General features: G+C 46.5%; 2 protein-coding genes across 7 annotated transcripts in view; one reads left to right on the plus strand and one right to left on the minus strand.

The window, feature by feature from the left end:
• ZBTB20 (zinc finger and BTB domain containing 20) overlaps positions 1-18,699 on the minus strand; it is a 1,044,548-nt gene that overhangs the window by 362,571 nt on the left and 663,278 nt on the right. The gene's annotated exons all lie outside the window — the stretch shown is intronic.
• LOC138671526 (high mobility group nucleosome-binding domain-containing protein 5-like) lies at positions 1,565-2,814 on the plus strand. The gene is made up of 3 exons (XM_069759701.1): positions 1,565-1,697; positions 1,841-2,027; positions 2,115-2,814. Exons 1-3 carry the CDS (start codon positions 1,565-1,567, stop codon positions 2,812-2,814), a joined length of 1,020 nt encoding a protein of 339 aa, XP_069615802.1.

Here is an 18,699-nt window from a genome sequence, read left to right on the forward strand (position 1 = left end):
CGGAGCAAGGCAACGAGTAGCTGGGTGTGGAGCGAGGCAATAAGAAGCTGGGTGTGGATGGAGGCAACGAGGAGCTGGGTGTGGAGCGAGGCACTGAGGAGCTGGGTGTGGAACAAAGCAAGGAGGAGCTGGGTATGGAGCGAGGCAACGAGGAGCTGGGTGCGGAGCGAGGCAATGAGGAGCTGAGTGTGGATGGAGGCAATGAGAAACTGGGTGTGGAGTGAGGCACTGAGGAGCTGGGTGTGGAACAAAGCAAGGAGGAGCTGGGTGTGGAGCGAGGCAATGAGGAGCTGGGTGTGGAGCGAGGCAACGAGGAGCTGCGTGTGGAGCGAGGCAATAAGAAGCTGGGTGTGGAGCGAGGCAACGAGGAGCTGGGTGTGGAGCGAGGCACGAGGAGCTGGGTGTGGAGCAAGGCAACGAGAAGCTGGGTGTGGAGCGAGGGAATGAGGAGCTGGGTGTGGAGCGAGGCAACGAGGAGCTGGGTGCGGAGCGAGGCAATGAGAAACTGGGTGTGAAGCGAGGCACTGAGGAGCTGGGTGTGGAACAAAGCAAGGAGGAGCTGGGTGTGGAGCGAGGCAACAAGGAGCTGGGTGTGGAGCGAGGCAACGAGGAGCTGGGTGTGGAGCGAGGCAACGAGGAGCTGGGTATGGAGCGAGGCAACAAGGAGCTGGGTGTGGAGCGAGGCAACAAGGAGCTGTGTGTGGAGCGAGGCAACAAGGAGCTGGGTGTGGAGCGAGGCAACAAGGAGATGGGTATGGAGCGAGGCAATAAGAAGCTGGGTGTGGAGCGAGGCAACGAGGAGCTGGGTGTGGAGCAAGGTAACGAGGAGCTGGGTGTGGAACAAAGCAAGGAGGAGCTGGGTATGGAGCGAGGCAACGAGGAGCTGGGTGCGGAGCAAGGCAACGAGTTGCTGGGTGTGGAGCGAGGCAATAAGAAGCTGGGTGTGGATGGAGGCAACGAGGAGCTGGGTGTGGAGCGAGGCACTGAGGAGCTGGGTGTGGAGCGAGGCAACGAGGAGCTGGGTGCGGAGCGAGGCAATGAGAAACTGGGTGTGAAGCGAGGCACTGAGGAGCTGGGTGTGGAACAAAGCAAGGAGGAGCTGGGTGTGGAGCGAGGCAACAAGGAGCTGTGTGTGGAGCGAGGCAACGAGGAGCTGGGTGTGGAGCGAGGCAACGAGGAGCTGGGTATGGAGCGAGGCAACAAGGAGCTGGGTGTGGAGCGAGGCAACAAGGAGCTGGGTGTGGAGCGAGGCAACAAGGAGCTGGGTGTGGAGCGAGGCAACAAGGAGATGGGTATGGAGCGAGGCAATAAGAAGCTGGGTGTGGAGCGAGGCAACGAGGAGCTGGGTGTGGAGCAAGGTAACGAGGAGCTGGGTGTGGAACAAAGCAAGGAGGAGCTGGGTATGGAGCGAGGCAACGAGGAGCTGGGTGCGGAGCAAGGCAACGAGTAGCTGGGTGTGGAGCGAGGCAATAAGAAGCTGGGTGTGGATGGAGGCAACGAGGAGCTGGGTGTGGAGCGAGGCACTGAGGAGCTGGGTGTGGAACAAAGCAAGGAGGAGCTGGGTATGGAGCGAGGCAACGAGGAGCTGGGTGCGGAGCGAGGCAATGAGGAGCTGAGTGTGGATGGAGGCAACGAGGAGCTGGGTGTGGAGCGAGGCAACGAGGAGCTGGGTGCGGAGCGAGGCAATGAGAAACTGGGTGTGGAGTGAGGCACTGAGGAGCTGGGTGTGGAACAAAGCAAGGAGGAGCTGGGTGTGGAGCGAGGCAATGAGGAGCTGGGAGTGGAGCGAGGTAACAAGGAGCTGGGTGTGGAGCGAGACAATAAGAAGCTGGGTGTGGAGCGAGGCACGAGGAGCTGGGTGTGGAGCAAGGCAACGAGAAGCTGGGTGTGGAGCGAGGAAATGAGGAGCTGGGTGTGGAGCGAGGCAACGAGGAGCTGGGTGCGGAGCGAGGCAACGAGAAGCTGGGTGTGGAGCGAGGCAATGAGAAGCGGGGTGTGGAGCGAGGCAACGAGGAGCTGGGTGTGGAGTGAGGCAACGAGGAGCTGGGTGTGGAGCGAGGCAATGAGAAACTGGCTTTGGAGCGAGGCACTGAGGAGCTGGGTGTGGAACAAAGCAAGGAGGAGCTGGGTGTGGAGCGAGGCAACGAGGAGCTGGGTGCGGAGCGAGGCAACGAGGAGCTGGGTGCGGAGCGAGGCAATGAGAAACTGGGTGTGGAGGGAGGCACTGAGGAGCTGGTTGTGGAACAAAGCAAGGAGGAGCTGGGTGTGGAGAGAGGCAACGAGGAGCTGGGTGTGGAGCGAGGCAATAAGAAGCAGGGTGTGGAGCGAGGCAACGAGGAGCTGGGTGTGGAGCGAGGCAACGAGGAGCTGGGTGCGGAGCAAGGCAACGAGAAGCTGGGTGCAGAGCGAGGCAACGAGGAGCTGGGTGTGGAGCGAGGCAACGAGGAGCTGGGTGCGGAGCGAGGCAACGAGGAGCTGGGTGTTGAGCGAGGCAATGAGAAGCGGGGTGTGGAGCGAGGCAACGAGGAGCTGGGTGTGGAGCGAGGCACTGAGGAGCTTTGTGTGGAGCAAGGCAATGAGAAGCTGGGTGTGGAGCGAGGCAACGAGGAGCTGGGTATGGAGCGAGGCAATGAGAAGCTGAGTGTGGAGCGAGGCAATGAGGAGCTAGGTGTGGAGCAAGGCAATGAAGAGCTGGGTGTGGAGCGAGGCAATGAGGAGCGGGGTGTGGAGCGAGGCAATAAGGAGCTGGGTGTGGAGCAAGGCAATGAGGAGCTGGGTGTGGAGCGAGGCAATGAGGAGCTGGGTGTGAGATGAGGCAATGTGGAGCTGAGTGTCGAGCAAGGCAATGAGGAGCTGGGTGTGGAGCAAGGCAATGAGGAGCTGGGTGTGGAGCGAGGCAATGAGGAGCTGGCTGTGGAGCGAGGCAATGAGGAGCTGGGCGTGGAGCAAGGCAATCAGGAGCTGAGTGTGGAGCGAAGCAATGAGATGAGTGTGGAGTGAGGCAATGAGGAGCTGAGTGTGGACCGAGGCAATGAGGAGCTGAGTGTGGAGTGAGGCAATGAGGAGCTGAGTGTGGAGCGAGGCAATGAGGAGATGGGTGTGGAGCGAGGCAATGAGGAGCTGGGTGTGAGACAAGGCAGGAGCTGGGTGTGGAGCGAGGCAACAAGGAGCTGGGTGTGGAGCGAGGCAACAAGGAGCTGGGTGTGGAGCGAGGCAACAAGGAGCTGGGTTTGGAGCGAGGCAACAAGGAGCTGGGCCTCATCCAGCATGATAGTTAAGTAATTCTGTTCCTGAATGAATCTATTAGGTGTATTGTGCATTAAATGGATATAACATAATAGTCATGCTACTACATGTCAGTCAGGGATCTGTCCTGGCCACGTGCTGGACTCACAGTTGCACAGTGGCAATTATCAGAGTTGTGTCTTGTAGCAAACCATGCGCCTGTGTGTCCAGGACACGAGAAGAACACATTTTCATCCCCTTTGGTGTTAACAGGAAAGGTTCCAATTATCTCACTAGAAAGCAGTGACATCACAAAAAAAGGCAATTATCTTAATAGGAATTGGTGATATCACTAAAGAAAAAGCTAATTATCTAAATAGGAAGTAATAAGAAGGTTTAATGAAGAATCTGGAAAGTCATCCCATATACACATTACATTGTGCTGAAGAAGCGGAGGGAGAATAAACTGTTATATCTCTGGTGAACATTGTCTCCGGCAGATCAGAGTGTTGGATAAACACATGCAAATCATCATCTGGCACGTGTTACACGACGCATCTGTGCTGTGCATCCAGGGCACCGCGGTGAAGAGATCATCCGTGCCGTACACAGCGATGACTGAAATCCTCCACCAACCATTGCAGGTACATCTATGTCCAGCCAGAATAACTGGGGCGATAGAAGGCTACTTTCACACATCAGGTTTTTTGTTTCAGGCTAAACCCGGCGAATGTTGGAAAAACAGTATCCGGCGCAGATTGTGAAAAACTGATGCGACAGATCCGGTTTTTTTTTACGGATCCGGCTAGCCTATCTAGATTATTGGATAAAAAAAAATTGGAGCATGCTCAGTTTCCAGTTTGATTATTTACTGGTTGTCCAATGCAGTAACAATATTAAAATATACTTCATTTTTTCTGATTGTAAGATATTGTAATGTAAAAATGTTAAAATACTCAGTTTAGAAAAATAGGTGAATTTTTAATAATTAAAAAATGTTTGGTATCATTCCGCCCATGATAGAAAAGTCTTTCAAAATATAAAAATAATTAAGCCTTGAGACTACTCCACAGATGGAAAATACAAATGTTAGGGGTCTTAGAAAAGTTTTCTTTTTATTTTGCAAAATTTTGAATTTTCCCCCCCCCCCCATTTAAATTAAGGAAAAATCTCTGCCCAAGTTTGGTATCTCTGTAATTGTAATGACCTGGAGAACAACACACTCCCAACACCCCGGCCCAAAAAATACATAAAATGGTAGAATTACATTTCTTCTCATCATTTCACCAAACCTTTCCTGTTTTTCAGTATATTTTAGGGTAAAGTGAACGGTGTCATGCAAAACTACTACTTATAAAAAAAACAAGCCTCATACAGCTATATCAATGAAAGAATAAAACCGTTATGCTGTCAAAAGAAAGTAAGAAGAAAAAATGAAACGGCAGAAAATTGCAAATGGCTTGGTGCCGAAGATCTGCTAAAGGTCTAAGGCCTCTTTCACACTTCAGTCTTTTGGCGTCAGTCTGAAACCGCCATTTTCCTCAAATAGCGGATCCGCCATTTTTTGGGGGCGGATTCGCTATTTTCCCATAGACATACATTAGCGACGGATTGTGGCGGATGGTCGTCCGTTCCATCCGCCATGTGACAGATCCGTTGAGATTTGGCGGACGTCATCTAGACATTGACGGACATTATAACGTTTTTTGTCTGCGCCGAAATGGCGGTTCGCGACGGATCCGTCACATCCACCATTCCATAGAATGGACGCCTATGGGCGACGGATCCGTCGCGACCGTCATTTGGCGGATCCGTCGCCCCAATCCGCTTTTTCAATTGCGCATGCTCCAAAAAGTAGATACTTTTCCCAGACAACCCCCAAGTAATGGATCAGTCAAAAAAACGGATCCGTTAGAACCGTTTTCTCAACAATTCTGATGGATCCGTCGATCCGTCACTATGTCGGAGCAGACTGACGCCAAACAACTGAAGTGTGAAAGAAGCCTAAGCCAGGGGTTACGATTTGAGTTGAGTGAATATGTTCAGAATCGGTCGCCAAATCTGAATTTGTCATATTCGTGCCATATTGGTACCCTCATCGTGCTGAACTTATGTTTGATGATCGGTTCCGAACATATTCTGTCATTTCTACTCCCATTGACTCCAAAGACGTTCGCCTGTGCTTTTGCAATATTCACCACTGATCGCTATCGAAGCTATGGGCCATGAATGTGCAAATGATGAGGCGTCCAAGAAGAAGAGATCCCCTAGAATGAATGATACTCATTATAATATTAGAAACTCATCAGATTTGGTATCTGGATCATACAGAACCATCATTAGACCAAAAGCAGACACCACACCAAAGATGGGTCAGAATAGGAACCATGAAGTCTATCAAAGACAACCCAAATGAGGCGGGCGCAATAACCTATCAATCACTTCTCAGGGAGATAACCCAACAACTTACTGATCTTATGGCACAAGAACGCAGCACTGGCTTTGGCACCTCATGGGCAGAGTTAAGCAGCTGCTGAGCACTCTGAAAACAAAAATGGTGGAGGCCCACAAAGCAGGAGAAGGCTATAAGAAGAGAGTGAAGCGATTTCAAATTGCCCTTTCCGCAGTTCGAAATGTAAATAAGAAATGGCAGTTAGTTACCAGGAACAGTGGAGGTCAAGATAAGGTCTGGAAGAACAAGCAAAATTTCAGTGAGAGATGCTCGTAGAATTGCTAAAGAGGTAAATCAGAACCCCTGCTTGACTGCAAAAGACCTTCAGAAATATTTAGCAGACTCTGGAGTTGTGGTGCATTGTTCTACTGTTCAGAGACATATGCACAAACGTGGCCTTCATGGAAGGGTCATCAGAAGAAAACCTTTTGTGTATCCTCACCATAAAATTCAGTATCAAAAGTATGCAAAAGAACATCCAAACAAGCCTGATGCATTATGGAAACAAGTACTGTGGACTTACGAGGATAAAATAGAACTAAGTGACCACAATGATCAAAGGTATGGTGTGGAGAAAAAAGGGCAGAGGATTTCAGGAAAAGAACATCTCGCTGACCATTAAGCATGGGCGTGGATCAATTATTCTTTGGGGAACTTTTCATAGGTAGAGGGGATAATGGTTTCAATGAAATTTCAACAAATTCTTGATGTAAACATTAGCCCATGTGTAAAAAAAGCTTAAGGTGAAAAGAGGAAGAGGATTGTTTCTACAAATGGATAATGATCCTAAACACATGTCAAAATCCACAATAGATGGCTTCAAGAGGCGCAATTTGAAGATTTTACAATGGCCCTCGCAGTCCCCTGATCTGAACATCATTGACATTGAAAATCTGTGGCCAGACCTCAAAATAGCTGAAGATGCAAGACGACCCAGGAATCTCACAGAACTGGAGGAATTCTCCAAAAAAGAATGGAGGAAAATCCCTCAAAGAAGAAATAAAAGACTCTTGTCTGGCTATAAAAATCGGTTACAAGCTGTGATACTTGCAAAAGGGGGCGCTACCAGGTACAAACCATAAAGAGAAGGGGGGATCCAACACTTCAAATAAAATCCCAAATTTTATTTCAATCGATTTAAAACATGATTCCAGGGAAAAGTTCACATTCTACAATGAATGAATAAGAAGTATCACTTCGAAACGCGTCAACCAGGATGCTAAATCCTGGAATCATGTTTTAAACCAGTTGAAATAAAATTTGGGATTTTATTTGAAGTGCTGGATCCCCCCTTCTCTTTCTCTTTACAGACTACCTTTCCTTGGCTTTGAGATCCTGTGCACTCGGCGATAGGTGAGCCGATCACATTTTTCATTTTTGTTGTCACAGGTACTAACCATGCAGGGTATATAACCTTTTTGCATCGGCCAGTTTTCCTTTTTGTCATTTTTAAAATGTAAAAGATGAAAAACATTTTTTTGGCCTAAAATACAGAGGAAATGCATCATCTGTAACTTTAGGCCTTTTAGAGAATATTTAATCTTCAACTTGCTGAACTGTTCCGTAATTTTGACCAGGGGTGCCCAAACTTTTACATGTCACTGTACGGTTATGTTAAGGGATTTGTTTAGGGTTAGTTAGGGCTATAGTTAGGATTAGGACTGAGGTTAGGTTTAGGGATAGGGTTAGGATAAGAGCTAGTGATTGGTTCGAGGTTAGACCTAAGGCTATGGTTAAGCTTAGGGATAGGGTTAGGTTTAGATAAAGGGTTAAATTTAGTTAGGGATAGGGCTAGTCTTGGAGCTAGTGATTGGTTCAAGGTTAGACCTAAGGCTATGGTTAAGCTTAGGGATATTATTAGGTTTACATAAAGGGTTAGACTTAGTTAGGGGTAGGGTTATGGATAGGGTTATATTTAGTTAGGGATAGGGCTAGTCTTGGAGCTAGTGATTGGTTCAAGGTTAGACCTAAGGCTATGGTTAAGCTTAGGGATATTATTAGGTTTACATAAAGGGTTAGACTTAGTTAGGGGTAGGGTTATGGATAGGGTTATATTTAGTTAGGAAAAATGAGATTTTTTGCAAATCAAATTGCAGGATCTGCAAGAATCACCTCCATTGCTGCCGGGATATCAGACTCCTCTTTTGATTAGTCGGTCTGGCGTTCCGCCATCATTGAAGTGACACACGTGAAGTCGGACTAGCTAATGAAAAGGAAAGTCGCGGGTGTCGACAGGTATCCGGCAGTTTTCAGGGCTCCTTGTGCAGCGACCACAGATCATGGAATCGATTTTCACCGAAGACTCTAGAATTAATATTGTTAAATTTAAAATGTAACAGAAAAAAAAGAACTATATACAATTTTTAATTTTTTTTTGCAAAAAGCCGAGAAAAAAAAACCTCTAAGAATTGAAAGTACAAACTGTATCGAGATCAGCATTTTCCTCATATTGTGCTTGTGGGGATAAGGGGTCAAAACCGGACCAGCTAGGTGTGCACGGGCAGAGGGGCACAAAACACCGGCACTGCCCGGGTGCCGGCAACCCACGATGCGCCACTGCCACCCGCCGCACCGGCTGCGCTTCTCCGCTGGGCGGTCCGGTCCCCATTAAACATAAGCTCCTAATAGAATGTGAATTAGAGAGTGGCGCGCATGGCATGGCAGAAGGTAAGATCGCAGCCGCTGTTATCTTATTGCCGGTGCCCCCGCTCTGAACTGCTGCTTTACGCTGGATTACCTAAGGAAGTGAATTTCTGCTATTTAAATTGATGTCGTTTCTTCTCGCTGGCTCTCCCTGACCCCGTCTGACACCCCAGCAGCAATTCCAGAACTTCCACTAACGCCAAATTAAGAGTCGCCTGGACTCCTGAACTTGTGTCCAGACAATTAATCAGAACAATTTCCAGCGGCTCCCCGGAGCGGCCAATTATTTCCCAGAGCGCATTGCCACAGGTGAAAAGTGCTAGCATTCATCTTGTAAAGAGGAGAGCGTTACGCCGGTAATAATCCCAGGCAGCGCTATTAGGAAATATTAAGTATTATCCCCGGCGGAGGGTCCCTGGGGGAGGGTCCCTGGTGTAACCCTCTCCAGAGCCGTCAGACTGGACACACCGCCGCGACGCACTCCGCTACTATTTCTGTATTTGTTTTCTGTAAAATAGTTTCCATATTGACTGGATTTTTTGGGATCGGATCATGAATAGGTCGCTGCTTACCCTTAATAAAGAATATAGAAATTATTTTTTGATTTATGCAAATAAAAGTTCATCATTTTACAGAAAACTTCTACAACTTTCTAATACATTTGGGTGGAATTCATCACGCCACGTTTTCTGAAATAAATAAAAACGAGAACCATTTTTTTGGCACAACATTTGGTGCATCTTACCCCTGCAAACTTTTCTTAAAGTTTTAGCGTATGAAATGCCAGATTTGAGGAATCAGCCCTTTTGTGTTCTAATTTCTAACTTTTTTTTAAGATCTCTACTTTCTATGAATGGAGACAATAATGTTGCCTTTTAGGAGCTGAAAACCTGCACAGACTTCGGAGGAGTTTATCATCAGATTTTTTATGTACTGCTCCATGAAAATAAAATTTGCACAAATATTTGCGACTTTTGTCAATTTTTACACCTGCTCCTCAGAAGTGGTGCAAATCTGGGGCAGGACAGGGCGTTCAGTGGTCCACCTAAAAAACTTTTCAAAGTTTGCACCAGACATATCCATAAGGCCACGTGAAAGGCACTAAAGTGTGCAAATTTATTATATTTGTGGGGCTTGTGATATTAGATACAGTATCTACAGGACATCTATCTATCCATTGCATGGAGAAGGGCAAATGTTATCCCTATCTTCAAAAAGGGAAAGAAGATGGAGCCAGAAAATTACAGGACGGTGAGCCTTATTTCTATACTAGGAATGATATGTGAACAAATTGTTAAACAGCATGTAAGTACTTGGATAAGAATACAGTAATTAACCAGGGCCAACATGGGTTTGTAGCAAACAAGTCATGCTAGACTCATCTAATGTCCTTCTATGATGGAATCACTGACTGGGTGGATTAGGGAAATGTGGTAGATATAGTATATGTCGACTTCAGCAAAGTACTTAATAAAGTATCTCATACTATCCTTATTGAAAAAATGACCACGTATCGGATTGACAAGGGCTAAGGTTATGTGGATTCACAACTGGCTCAGTGATCGTACTCAAAGTGATGATAAATGGTTGCATATCCAATAGGAAGAGTGTTTCAAGTGGGGTACCATAGGGCTCTGTCCTGGCCCCAGTGTTCTGCAATATTTTTTATAAATTATCTAAATAAACTGATCAATTTTGCAGACGATGCAAAGCTAAGAGGTATGGCGAACACTAGAAAATACAGAGAATGGATTCAGAAGGATCGAGATAAGCTTGAACAATGGGCAGCGACTAATAGAATGCTATTTAACAGGGAGAAAGGCAAGATTCTACATCTGGGCAAGAAAAATGAAAATTACTTCTATAGAATGGGAGGAAGAGAACTAAGCAACACCCCGTGTGAAAAAGAATTGGGTATACAAATAGATCACAGACTGCACATGAGTCAACAGTGTGATGCAGCAGCAAAAAAAAGGCAAACACAGTTCTGGAAAGTATTAACAGAAGTATAGAGTCTAGATCACGTGAGGTAATTATCCCCCTCTATTCTTCCTTGGTCAGGCCTCATCTGGAATACTGTGTCCAGTTCTAGGTACCACATTTTAAACAAAAGACATTGAAAAACTAGAGCAAGTTCAGAGAAGAGCGACCAGAATGGTGACCGGTCTGTAAACTATGTCCTATGAGGAACGGTTACAGGATATGGGAATGTTTAGCTTGCAAAAAAAAGAAGACTAAGAAAAAACTTAATAGCAGTCTACAAATATGGTGAGTTCTCCTTGAGTGGAAGTCTACAAACAGAGGCTGTCTGAGATAGTTTAGTGGATCCTGCATTGAGCAGGAGGTTGGACACGATGACCCTGGAGGACCCTTACAACTCTAACATTCTAGGATTCTATGATTCTATCATTTATCTATATCTGTATATAAGATGTACGGTATTTTAGTTTGTAAACTAGCTTTAAGTTATATAGAGAATTACAGTATGTAAAAAATGGCACACTCGCACAGCACTAGCAGGACATAAGTTGACCCATACGGTAAATCCATTCAAAAGCAATATTGTAGCTATCCTAAATGTGAGGAAGAAGAGGCGTGAACTGTAAGCCCAGCATGGAGCATATAAGGGGGCACACGAGCTGAATCCAGGCATAAGAACGAGACAAGTAATAAGGTCAGAGCCGGCTACTCCCTGCACATATACCATGGGGGTTAACAAGTCGCCTCAGCTCCGTGCGTCACTTTCTCTCCTTCTAGAGGTGCCAAGATAATCAGTGCGGCCTCCTGCAGAGGAACGGGAAGTGATCTTATCTAATCCTATTGAAATCTCCTACACGGCGCGGTATAGGCGGCACAGTGCGGCTCCAATCTAAACTATTGTTCGCATTGTGGACCCAGCAGAAAAGTTCAGGGAACATCGAGCATTGATGGAGCGACAGACAAAGCCCCTTATCTCCCATCTAAATATGTTCATTTTTATTTAGCTCTCAGCCCCGGAAGTGCCTGAATTATATATAGCCGCAGCGTGCCAAGAGCGGGTAAACAGCACCAGAAAAAGTACATTGAGTAACGGAATAGTATTACACATGGCGCAGAGTCAGGAATCAGTATGCAGCGCTCAGCCTGCGCCCCTCCCGGGAACACAGCCTCGTACAGCGTGGGGCAGACAGGGAACGTGTCCCCGCACCCTATGTATTAGTACGTAGGTCTATGGAGTAGTGACGTGGGGATGGGACGAGCTGGCGTCTTGTTGGCGATAGGCAGAATGTGACGCTGGCAGCATCACCCGCCAATACAACCGTATGGTGAATGGAGCTGATATCAATGCAACAATGTAGAAAACATGGCAGAGCCAAACTTCTGGCCAGCCTCCTCCACGCCACCGTGCGGGATGACTGGCAGTCGCCCATCTTGATATCCTCGTCTTGGGGTCAGTTGGAGGAAGTGAAGAGAGAGCGGGGAGGTGAGCTGCCAGACGCCATGTCGCTGCACAGCTCCTCACTCCCACATGCAGGGACACTTTGTGCCCAATGCCCTGGGCTCGCCGCCACCTTGGACTCTCTTCCCACTGGCTCCAAACACCCAGCAAATTGGAAAAACTGACAGCATTGTCTGCGCTGCTTCAGATAATTATACTGAATTATTCCTTCTTTTATTCTATGCAAAAATATGAACATGTTATGAAGTCATGATAGTCCTCCGTGGCACGGTCCCTACTCCTCTCATGTCTAGATTGTCCTCCGATGTGAACTCTATCGATGCATGCTCTGCACCAGACTTGTGCGCTATAGTCCTAATAGTCGTATACAGTCCCCATAGACTGCAATAGTCCCGTACTGTATCCCTGAGAAAAGAATCCTCCTTACCATGCCACACCACAAAGGCAAGAAGAAAATATGGCGCTACGAGAACCCATGGTCCGTAATCCAGACATGTAGAGGCTCCATGTGCCGCGGTGAGCAGTCCGTACCCGCAGCATCATTGTAGTACGATATTACAAATGCATATACAGTATCAGGGGTTGCAAATGAAATAAAGAGAACCCCTAGAAATAACCAAAATGTGGCGCCCTTCCTGGTTTATAATAGCCCTCTGCTATTTATTTGTCACAATTGTGTCACATCCTCCTGGGAGATCCGGGGTTAGCAAATCTTTGTGTACTGTAAATCGCAGGTCTTCTATTTAGCCTGCGTGTTTTGTTCCTCATATTAACGGACTTTGTTTCCTTTGGCGCTGAAGAGGTTAATGACTCTTTGTATGCTGGTCAGAGACATGTAGCACCATCTCACAGCTGGTCCTGACCCGCTCATTTTCTCTCTCTATAAAACCTGGCCACACCTTCTCATCCCTGCCTGTGAAAGTTTTGCTTCCTGGCTTGCTGGAGTTGGTGTGCTGTAGTTGGAGTTTGTAGTTGCTGCTGGAGATTGTTGTCTGCTGTTTTTGGGCGAATGCTTTCTCCATTATCCTATTTGGTCTGCACCTCCCTATCCTTCCCTGTTTGTCTTCCATGTATATACACTAACATATCTGTCCCAGGCCTTCTGGGAACGGGACAGCTTAGGACATTAACAGAAAACTAGTGAGGTCAGAGACTTGGGCCTCTCTACATTTAAAAGTACCCCCGGGAGAGGGATAGTTAGGGTGCTCCCCTTCCTTACCAAAGAGTGACATTATTAATGGGGAATAAGGAGGCGCCCCAACTGCCCATTAAATAGGACTGAGGCACCCCTGTAATGGCAGGCACAGCAGATGCCTGGTCTGACTATGGTCTGCCAAATTACATCCCCCCCAATTAAAGAGACTGAGTATCTTCTGTAAGTAACACCAGGATCAACATTTTTCCTGATTGATACAATGTATCAACCCAGGTACAAAATGTTGCAAGGCCAAACGAACGTTCATTACACTAAAGAAAGGTTTGTTTGGCACCAGGGCGCCGTTATTGGTGTCGCGCAGCCGCTGGAGCACTGCAAATAGAAGACGCGTGATAGAATTGGTCTTCAGACACCATGAAGATTTATGCGTCGCTACATAAGTACAAACATCGGCCCGTAACGATTCTTGATGTGCATTCGTTTATACAATTTGCCATGATAACAATTCACCATCATCTCGGACTATCCGGCATCCATTGGACGTATACAGGTTTCCTTTTTCCTCACGTTTGCACCATCTCGAATTATAAAACTAGGAATATATCAGATTTCGGGACAAGAAAAGGGGACTTTTCACAATCACAAACAGAGCTTTACTTACTGACCCCCTGCCCCGGCACCGGCTCCGGTGATTGTCACGATGATGATGGCACAAGCCGCACAGCATAGACATCGTCCGCCACAGTTGCATTTGCCATAATTATGACCTCACCTTTGCAACCAATAAAAAAAAAAAAAGCAATGGCGGCAGCAGCGGAGAGCCGGCGGTGTGGCAGGGGTGGGTTTGTTATTTTATAAGCCAATAGTTGTAAATTGGACAGAAGCGTAAAAAAATAGTCAGGACCTATCTGCACGCTGTAACACGTTGTTTAGCTCTAACAGGACTGTCGGACTGTCACAGCCCCAGTTATGAGGAGCTTGAGGTTCTACAATAAGAATGTTTCAATTTACTGACACAAAAATACAGATTGTGGAACGTTTCGTTATAGGACAATTTAGATCTAAGACAACGGAAACTCCTTGTGAATCCCAGAGAACTTGTCATTTCTTCGAGGGATTGTCTCATTACGGACAGTGATAGCAGAATTCTGGAAGGACCCTGGCGCCATATCATCGCTGTGAGTGACGCAGACATGTCATTGCACCAGGCTGCCTAATGAAACGAGGAGCCAGGGATTCGGGCAGGTAGACACAGGATAATAATGTGGCCCCTGGACCAGGGTCCTGCTAATGGATGCACTCATCTCTACCAGGGACCTTGTCTTTTCTCTTATGGTCGCACTATAGACATTGAATACTCCATTGATGCTAATGGTCCCCGTTAGCGCCACTTCCCGATATTTGCAGACTCAGCCATTGACTATAACGGGTTGTCCAAGTGGCCACCAAAAAAGCTGATCTGTGCCACAACGTTCAATGCCGTAACGGTGCTGCTGCGTCTTCTGGGTCTCTTGGGGACAGATCCAGATTTGCTTAAAACTAAAATCTAAAATTTGCTGAAATCAGACGTCAGCGGGAGCTTTAACCACTGTAGAAGGCAAAATCCAGGGCAGACGGTGCCGAGCGCGTAAGGAGGTAGCGCCGGGACTCGATGCCTTCTTCCCAGTCTTGGAGCAGAGCCCGTGTCTTCATGTCAATGCTTCATTTCCATATTTTAGATGGACCTGTCAGTTTCCAGTGAAAGGAGAAGCCTGGAAGGATGGCAAGAGCCAAAACGACAAGGATGGTGTTATTTTAAAGGGAACAGGTGGCCGCGATGCTTTACCACTTTCCAAAGAAAGCTGGCTCTCTCCGGAGCCGACAGCAGGAACAAATGCAAAGCACTGAGATAAACAAATTCTACAGCAGAGAGGAGCGCGCGTCGCCGACTGGTCGCACATTCCTGCCCGCGCGGGGGCTTAATATAACCCCTCCGAAAAGTGTGGTGTGAGGGACGATCTCTCTACACAGCGAGGGACGCCGTGCAACATCCATCAGAGATCAGTGATGATGGCGCATAAAGAAGCCATGCTGCACGATTTTCTCTAAATGTGGACAGTCACATGGCAGGCCTCTGTGGGAAACCTGCTCCATAACTATCTGGAGGGGAATCCACGGCAAATATAGGATAATGGCAGCTGAGAAGTAAGGCCACAATGCAGAGCCAGCAACAATGCAGAGCCAGCAACAATGCAGAGGCAGCCACCATCATCCACAGCTGCTCATGTCACCAGTAACAGAGCCGCACTCCGCTAATCCGGCCATGATTCACAGGACGGTCATTGCCAAACCATATAGTAACGGAGCTGCAATCAGCGACTGCCTCACATGGTCATGTATAGAATGTGACACCAGCAGAATAGTGAGTGCAGCTCTGGGGTATAATACAGGATGTAACTCAGGATCAGTAATGTAATGTATGTACACAGTGACTGCACCAGCAGAATAGTGAGTACAGATCTGGGGTATAATACAGGATGTAACTCAGGATCAGTAATGTAATGTATGTACACAGTGACTGCACCAGCAGAATAGTGAGTGCAGCTCTGGAGTATAATACAGGCGGTAACTCAGTATCAGTAATGTAATGTATGTACACAGTGACTGCACCAGCAGAATAGTGAGTGCAGCTCTGGAGTATAATACAGGCGGTAACTCAGGATCAGTAATGTAATGTATGTACACAGTGACTGCACCAGCAGAATAGTGAGTGCAGCTCTGGAGTATAATACAGGATGTAACTCAGGATCAGTAATGTAATGTATGTACACAGTGACTGCACCAGCAGAATAGTGAGTGCAGCTCTGGAGTATAATACAGGATGTAACTCAGGATCAGTAATGTAATGTATGTACACAGTGACTGCACCAGCAGAATAGTGAGTGCAGCTCTGGAGTATAATACAGGAGGTAACTCAGGATCAGTAATGTAATGTATGTACACAGTGACTGCACCAGCAGAATAGTGAGTACAGATCTGGGGTATAATACAGGATGTAACTCAGGATCAGTAATGTAATGTATGTACACAGTGACTGCACCAACACAATAGTGAGTGCAGCTCTGGGGTATAATACAGGATGTAACTCAGGATCAGTAATGTAATGTATGTACACAGTGACTGCACCAGCAGAATAGTGAGTGCAGCTCTGGAGTATAATACAGGCGGTAACTCAGTATCAGTAATGTAATGTATGTACACAGTGACTGCACCAGCAGAATAGTGAGTGCAGCTCTGGAGTATAATACAGGCGGTAACTCAGGATCAGTAATGTTATGTATGTACACAGTGACTGCACCAGCAGAATAGTGAGTGCAGCTCTGGAGTATAATACAGGATGTAACTCAGGATCAGTAATGTAATGTATGTACACAGTGACTGCACCAGCAGAATAGTGAGTGCAGCTCTGGAGTATAATACAGGATGTAACTCAGGATCAGTAATGTAATGTATGTACACAGTGACTGCACCAGCAGAATAGTGAGTGCAGCTCTGGGGTATAATACAGGATGTAACTCAGGATCAGTAATGTAATGTATGTACACAGTGACTGCACCAGCAGAATAGTGAGTGTAGCTCTGGGGTATAATACAGGATGTAACTCAGGATCAGTAATGTAATGTATGTACACAGTGACTGCACCAGCAGAATAGTGAGTGCAGCTCTGGGGTATAATACAGGATGTAACTCAGGATCAGTAATGTAATGTATGTACACAGTGTCTGCACCAGCAGAATAGTGAGTGCAGCTCTGGAGTATAATACAGGATGTAACTCAGGATCAGTAATGTAATGTATGTACACAGTGACTGCACCAGCAGAATAGTGAGTGCAGATCTGGGGTATAATACAGGATGTAACTCAGGATCAGTAATGTAATGTATGTACACAGTGACTGCACCAGCAGAATAGTGAGTGCAGCTCTGGGGTATAATACAGGATGTAACTCAGGATCAGTAATGTAATGTATGTACACAGTGACTGCACCAGCAGGATAGTGAGTGCAGCTCTGGGGTATAATACAGGATGTAACTCAGGATCAGTAATGTAATGTATGTACACAGTGTCTGCACCAGCAGAACAGTGAGTGCAGCTCTGGAGTATAATACAGGATGTAACTCAGGATCAGTAATGTAATGTATGTACACAGTGACTGCACCAGCAGAATAGTGAGTGCAGATCTGGGGTATAATACAGGATGTAACTCAGGATCAGTAATGTAATGTATGTACACAGTGACTGCACCAGCAGAATAGTGAGTGCAGCTCTGGGGTATAATACAGGATGTAACTCAGGATCAGTAATGTAATGTATGTACACAGTGTCTGCACCAGCAGAATAGTGAGTGCAGCTCTGGAGTATAATACAGGATGTAACTCAGGATCAGTAATGTAATGTATGTACACAGTGACTGCACCAGCAGAATAGTGAGTGCAGATCTGGGGTATAATACAGGATGTAACTCAGGATCAGTAATGTAATGTATGTACACAGTGACTGCACCAGTAGAATAGTGAGTGCAGCTCTGGGGTATAATACAGGATGTAACTCAGTATCAGTAATGTAATGTATGTACACAGTGACTGCACCAACACAATAGTGAGTGCAGCTCTGGGGTATAATACAGGATGTAACTCAGGATCAGTAATGTAATGTATGTACACAGTGACTGCACCAGCAGAATAGTGAGTGCAGCTCTGGAGTATAATACAGGCAGTAACTCAGTATCAGTAATGTAATGTATGTACACAGTGACTGCACCAACACAATAGTGAGTGCAGCTCTGGGGTATAATACAGGATGTAACTCAGGATCAGTAATGTAATGTATGTACACAGTGACTGCACCAGCAGAATAGTGAGTACAGCTCTGGGGTATAATACAGGAGGTAACTCAGGATCAGTAATGTAATGTATGTACACAGTGACTGCACCAGCAGAATAGTGAGTGCAGCTCTGGAGTATAATACAGGAGGTAACTCAGGATCAGTAATGCAATGTATGTACACAGTGACTGCACCAGCAGAATAGTGAGTGCAGCTCTGGGGTATAATACAGGATGTAACTCAGGATCAGTAATGTAATGTATGTACACAATGACTGCACCAGCAGAATAGTGAGTACAGCTCTGGGGTATAATACAGGAGGTAACTCAGGATCAGTAATGTAATGTATGTACACAGTGACTGCACCAGCAGAATAGTGAGTGCAGCTCTGGAGTATAATACAGGAGGTAACTCAGGATCAGTAATGTAATGTATGTACACAGTGACTGCACCAGCAGAATAGTGAGTGCAGCTCTAGGGTATAATACAGGATGTAACTCAGGATCAGTAATGTAATGTATGTGCACAGTGACTGCACCAGCAGAATAGTGAGTGCAGCTCTGGGGTATAATACAGGAGGTAACTCAGGATCAGTAATGTAATGTATGTACACAGTGACTGTACCAGCAGAATACTGAGTGCAGCTCTGGGGTATAATACAGGATGTAACACAGGATCAGTAATGTATGTACACAGTGACTGCACCAGCAGAATAGTGAGTGCAGCTCTTGAGTATAATACAGGATGTAACTCAGGATCAGTAATGTAATGTATGTACACAGTGACTGCACCAGCAGAATAGTGAGTGCAGCTCTGGGGTATAATACAGGATGTAACTCAGGATCAGTAATGTAATGTATGTGCACAGTGACTGCACCAGCAGAATAGTGAGTGCAGCTCTGGGGTATAATACAGGAGGTA

Source organism: Ranitomeya imitator, chromosome 3 (genome assembly GCF_032444005.1).
Source record: "Ranitomeya imitator isolate aRanImi1 chromosome 3, aRanImi1.pri, whole genome shotgun sequence".
NCBI lineage: Eukaryota > Metazoa > Chordata > Amphibia > Anura > Dendrobatidae > Ranitomeya > Ranitomeya imitator.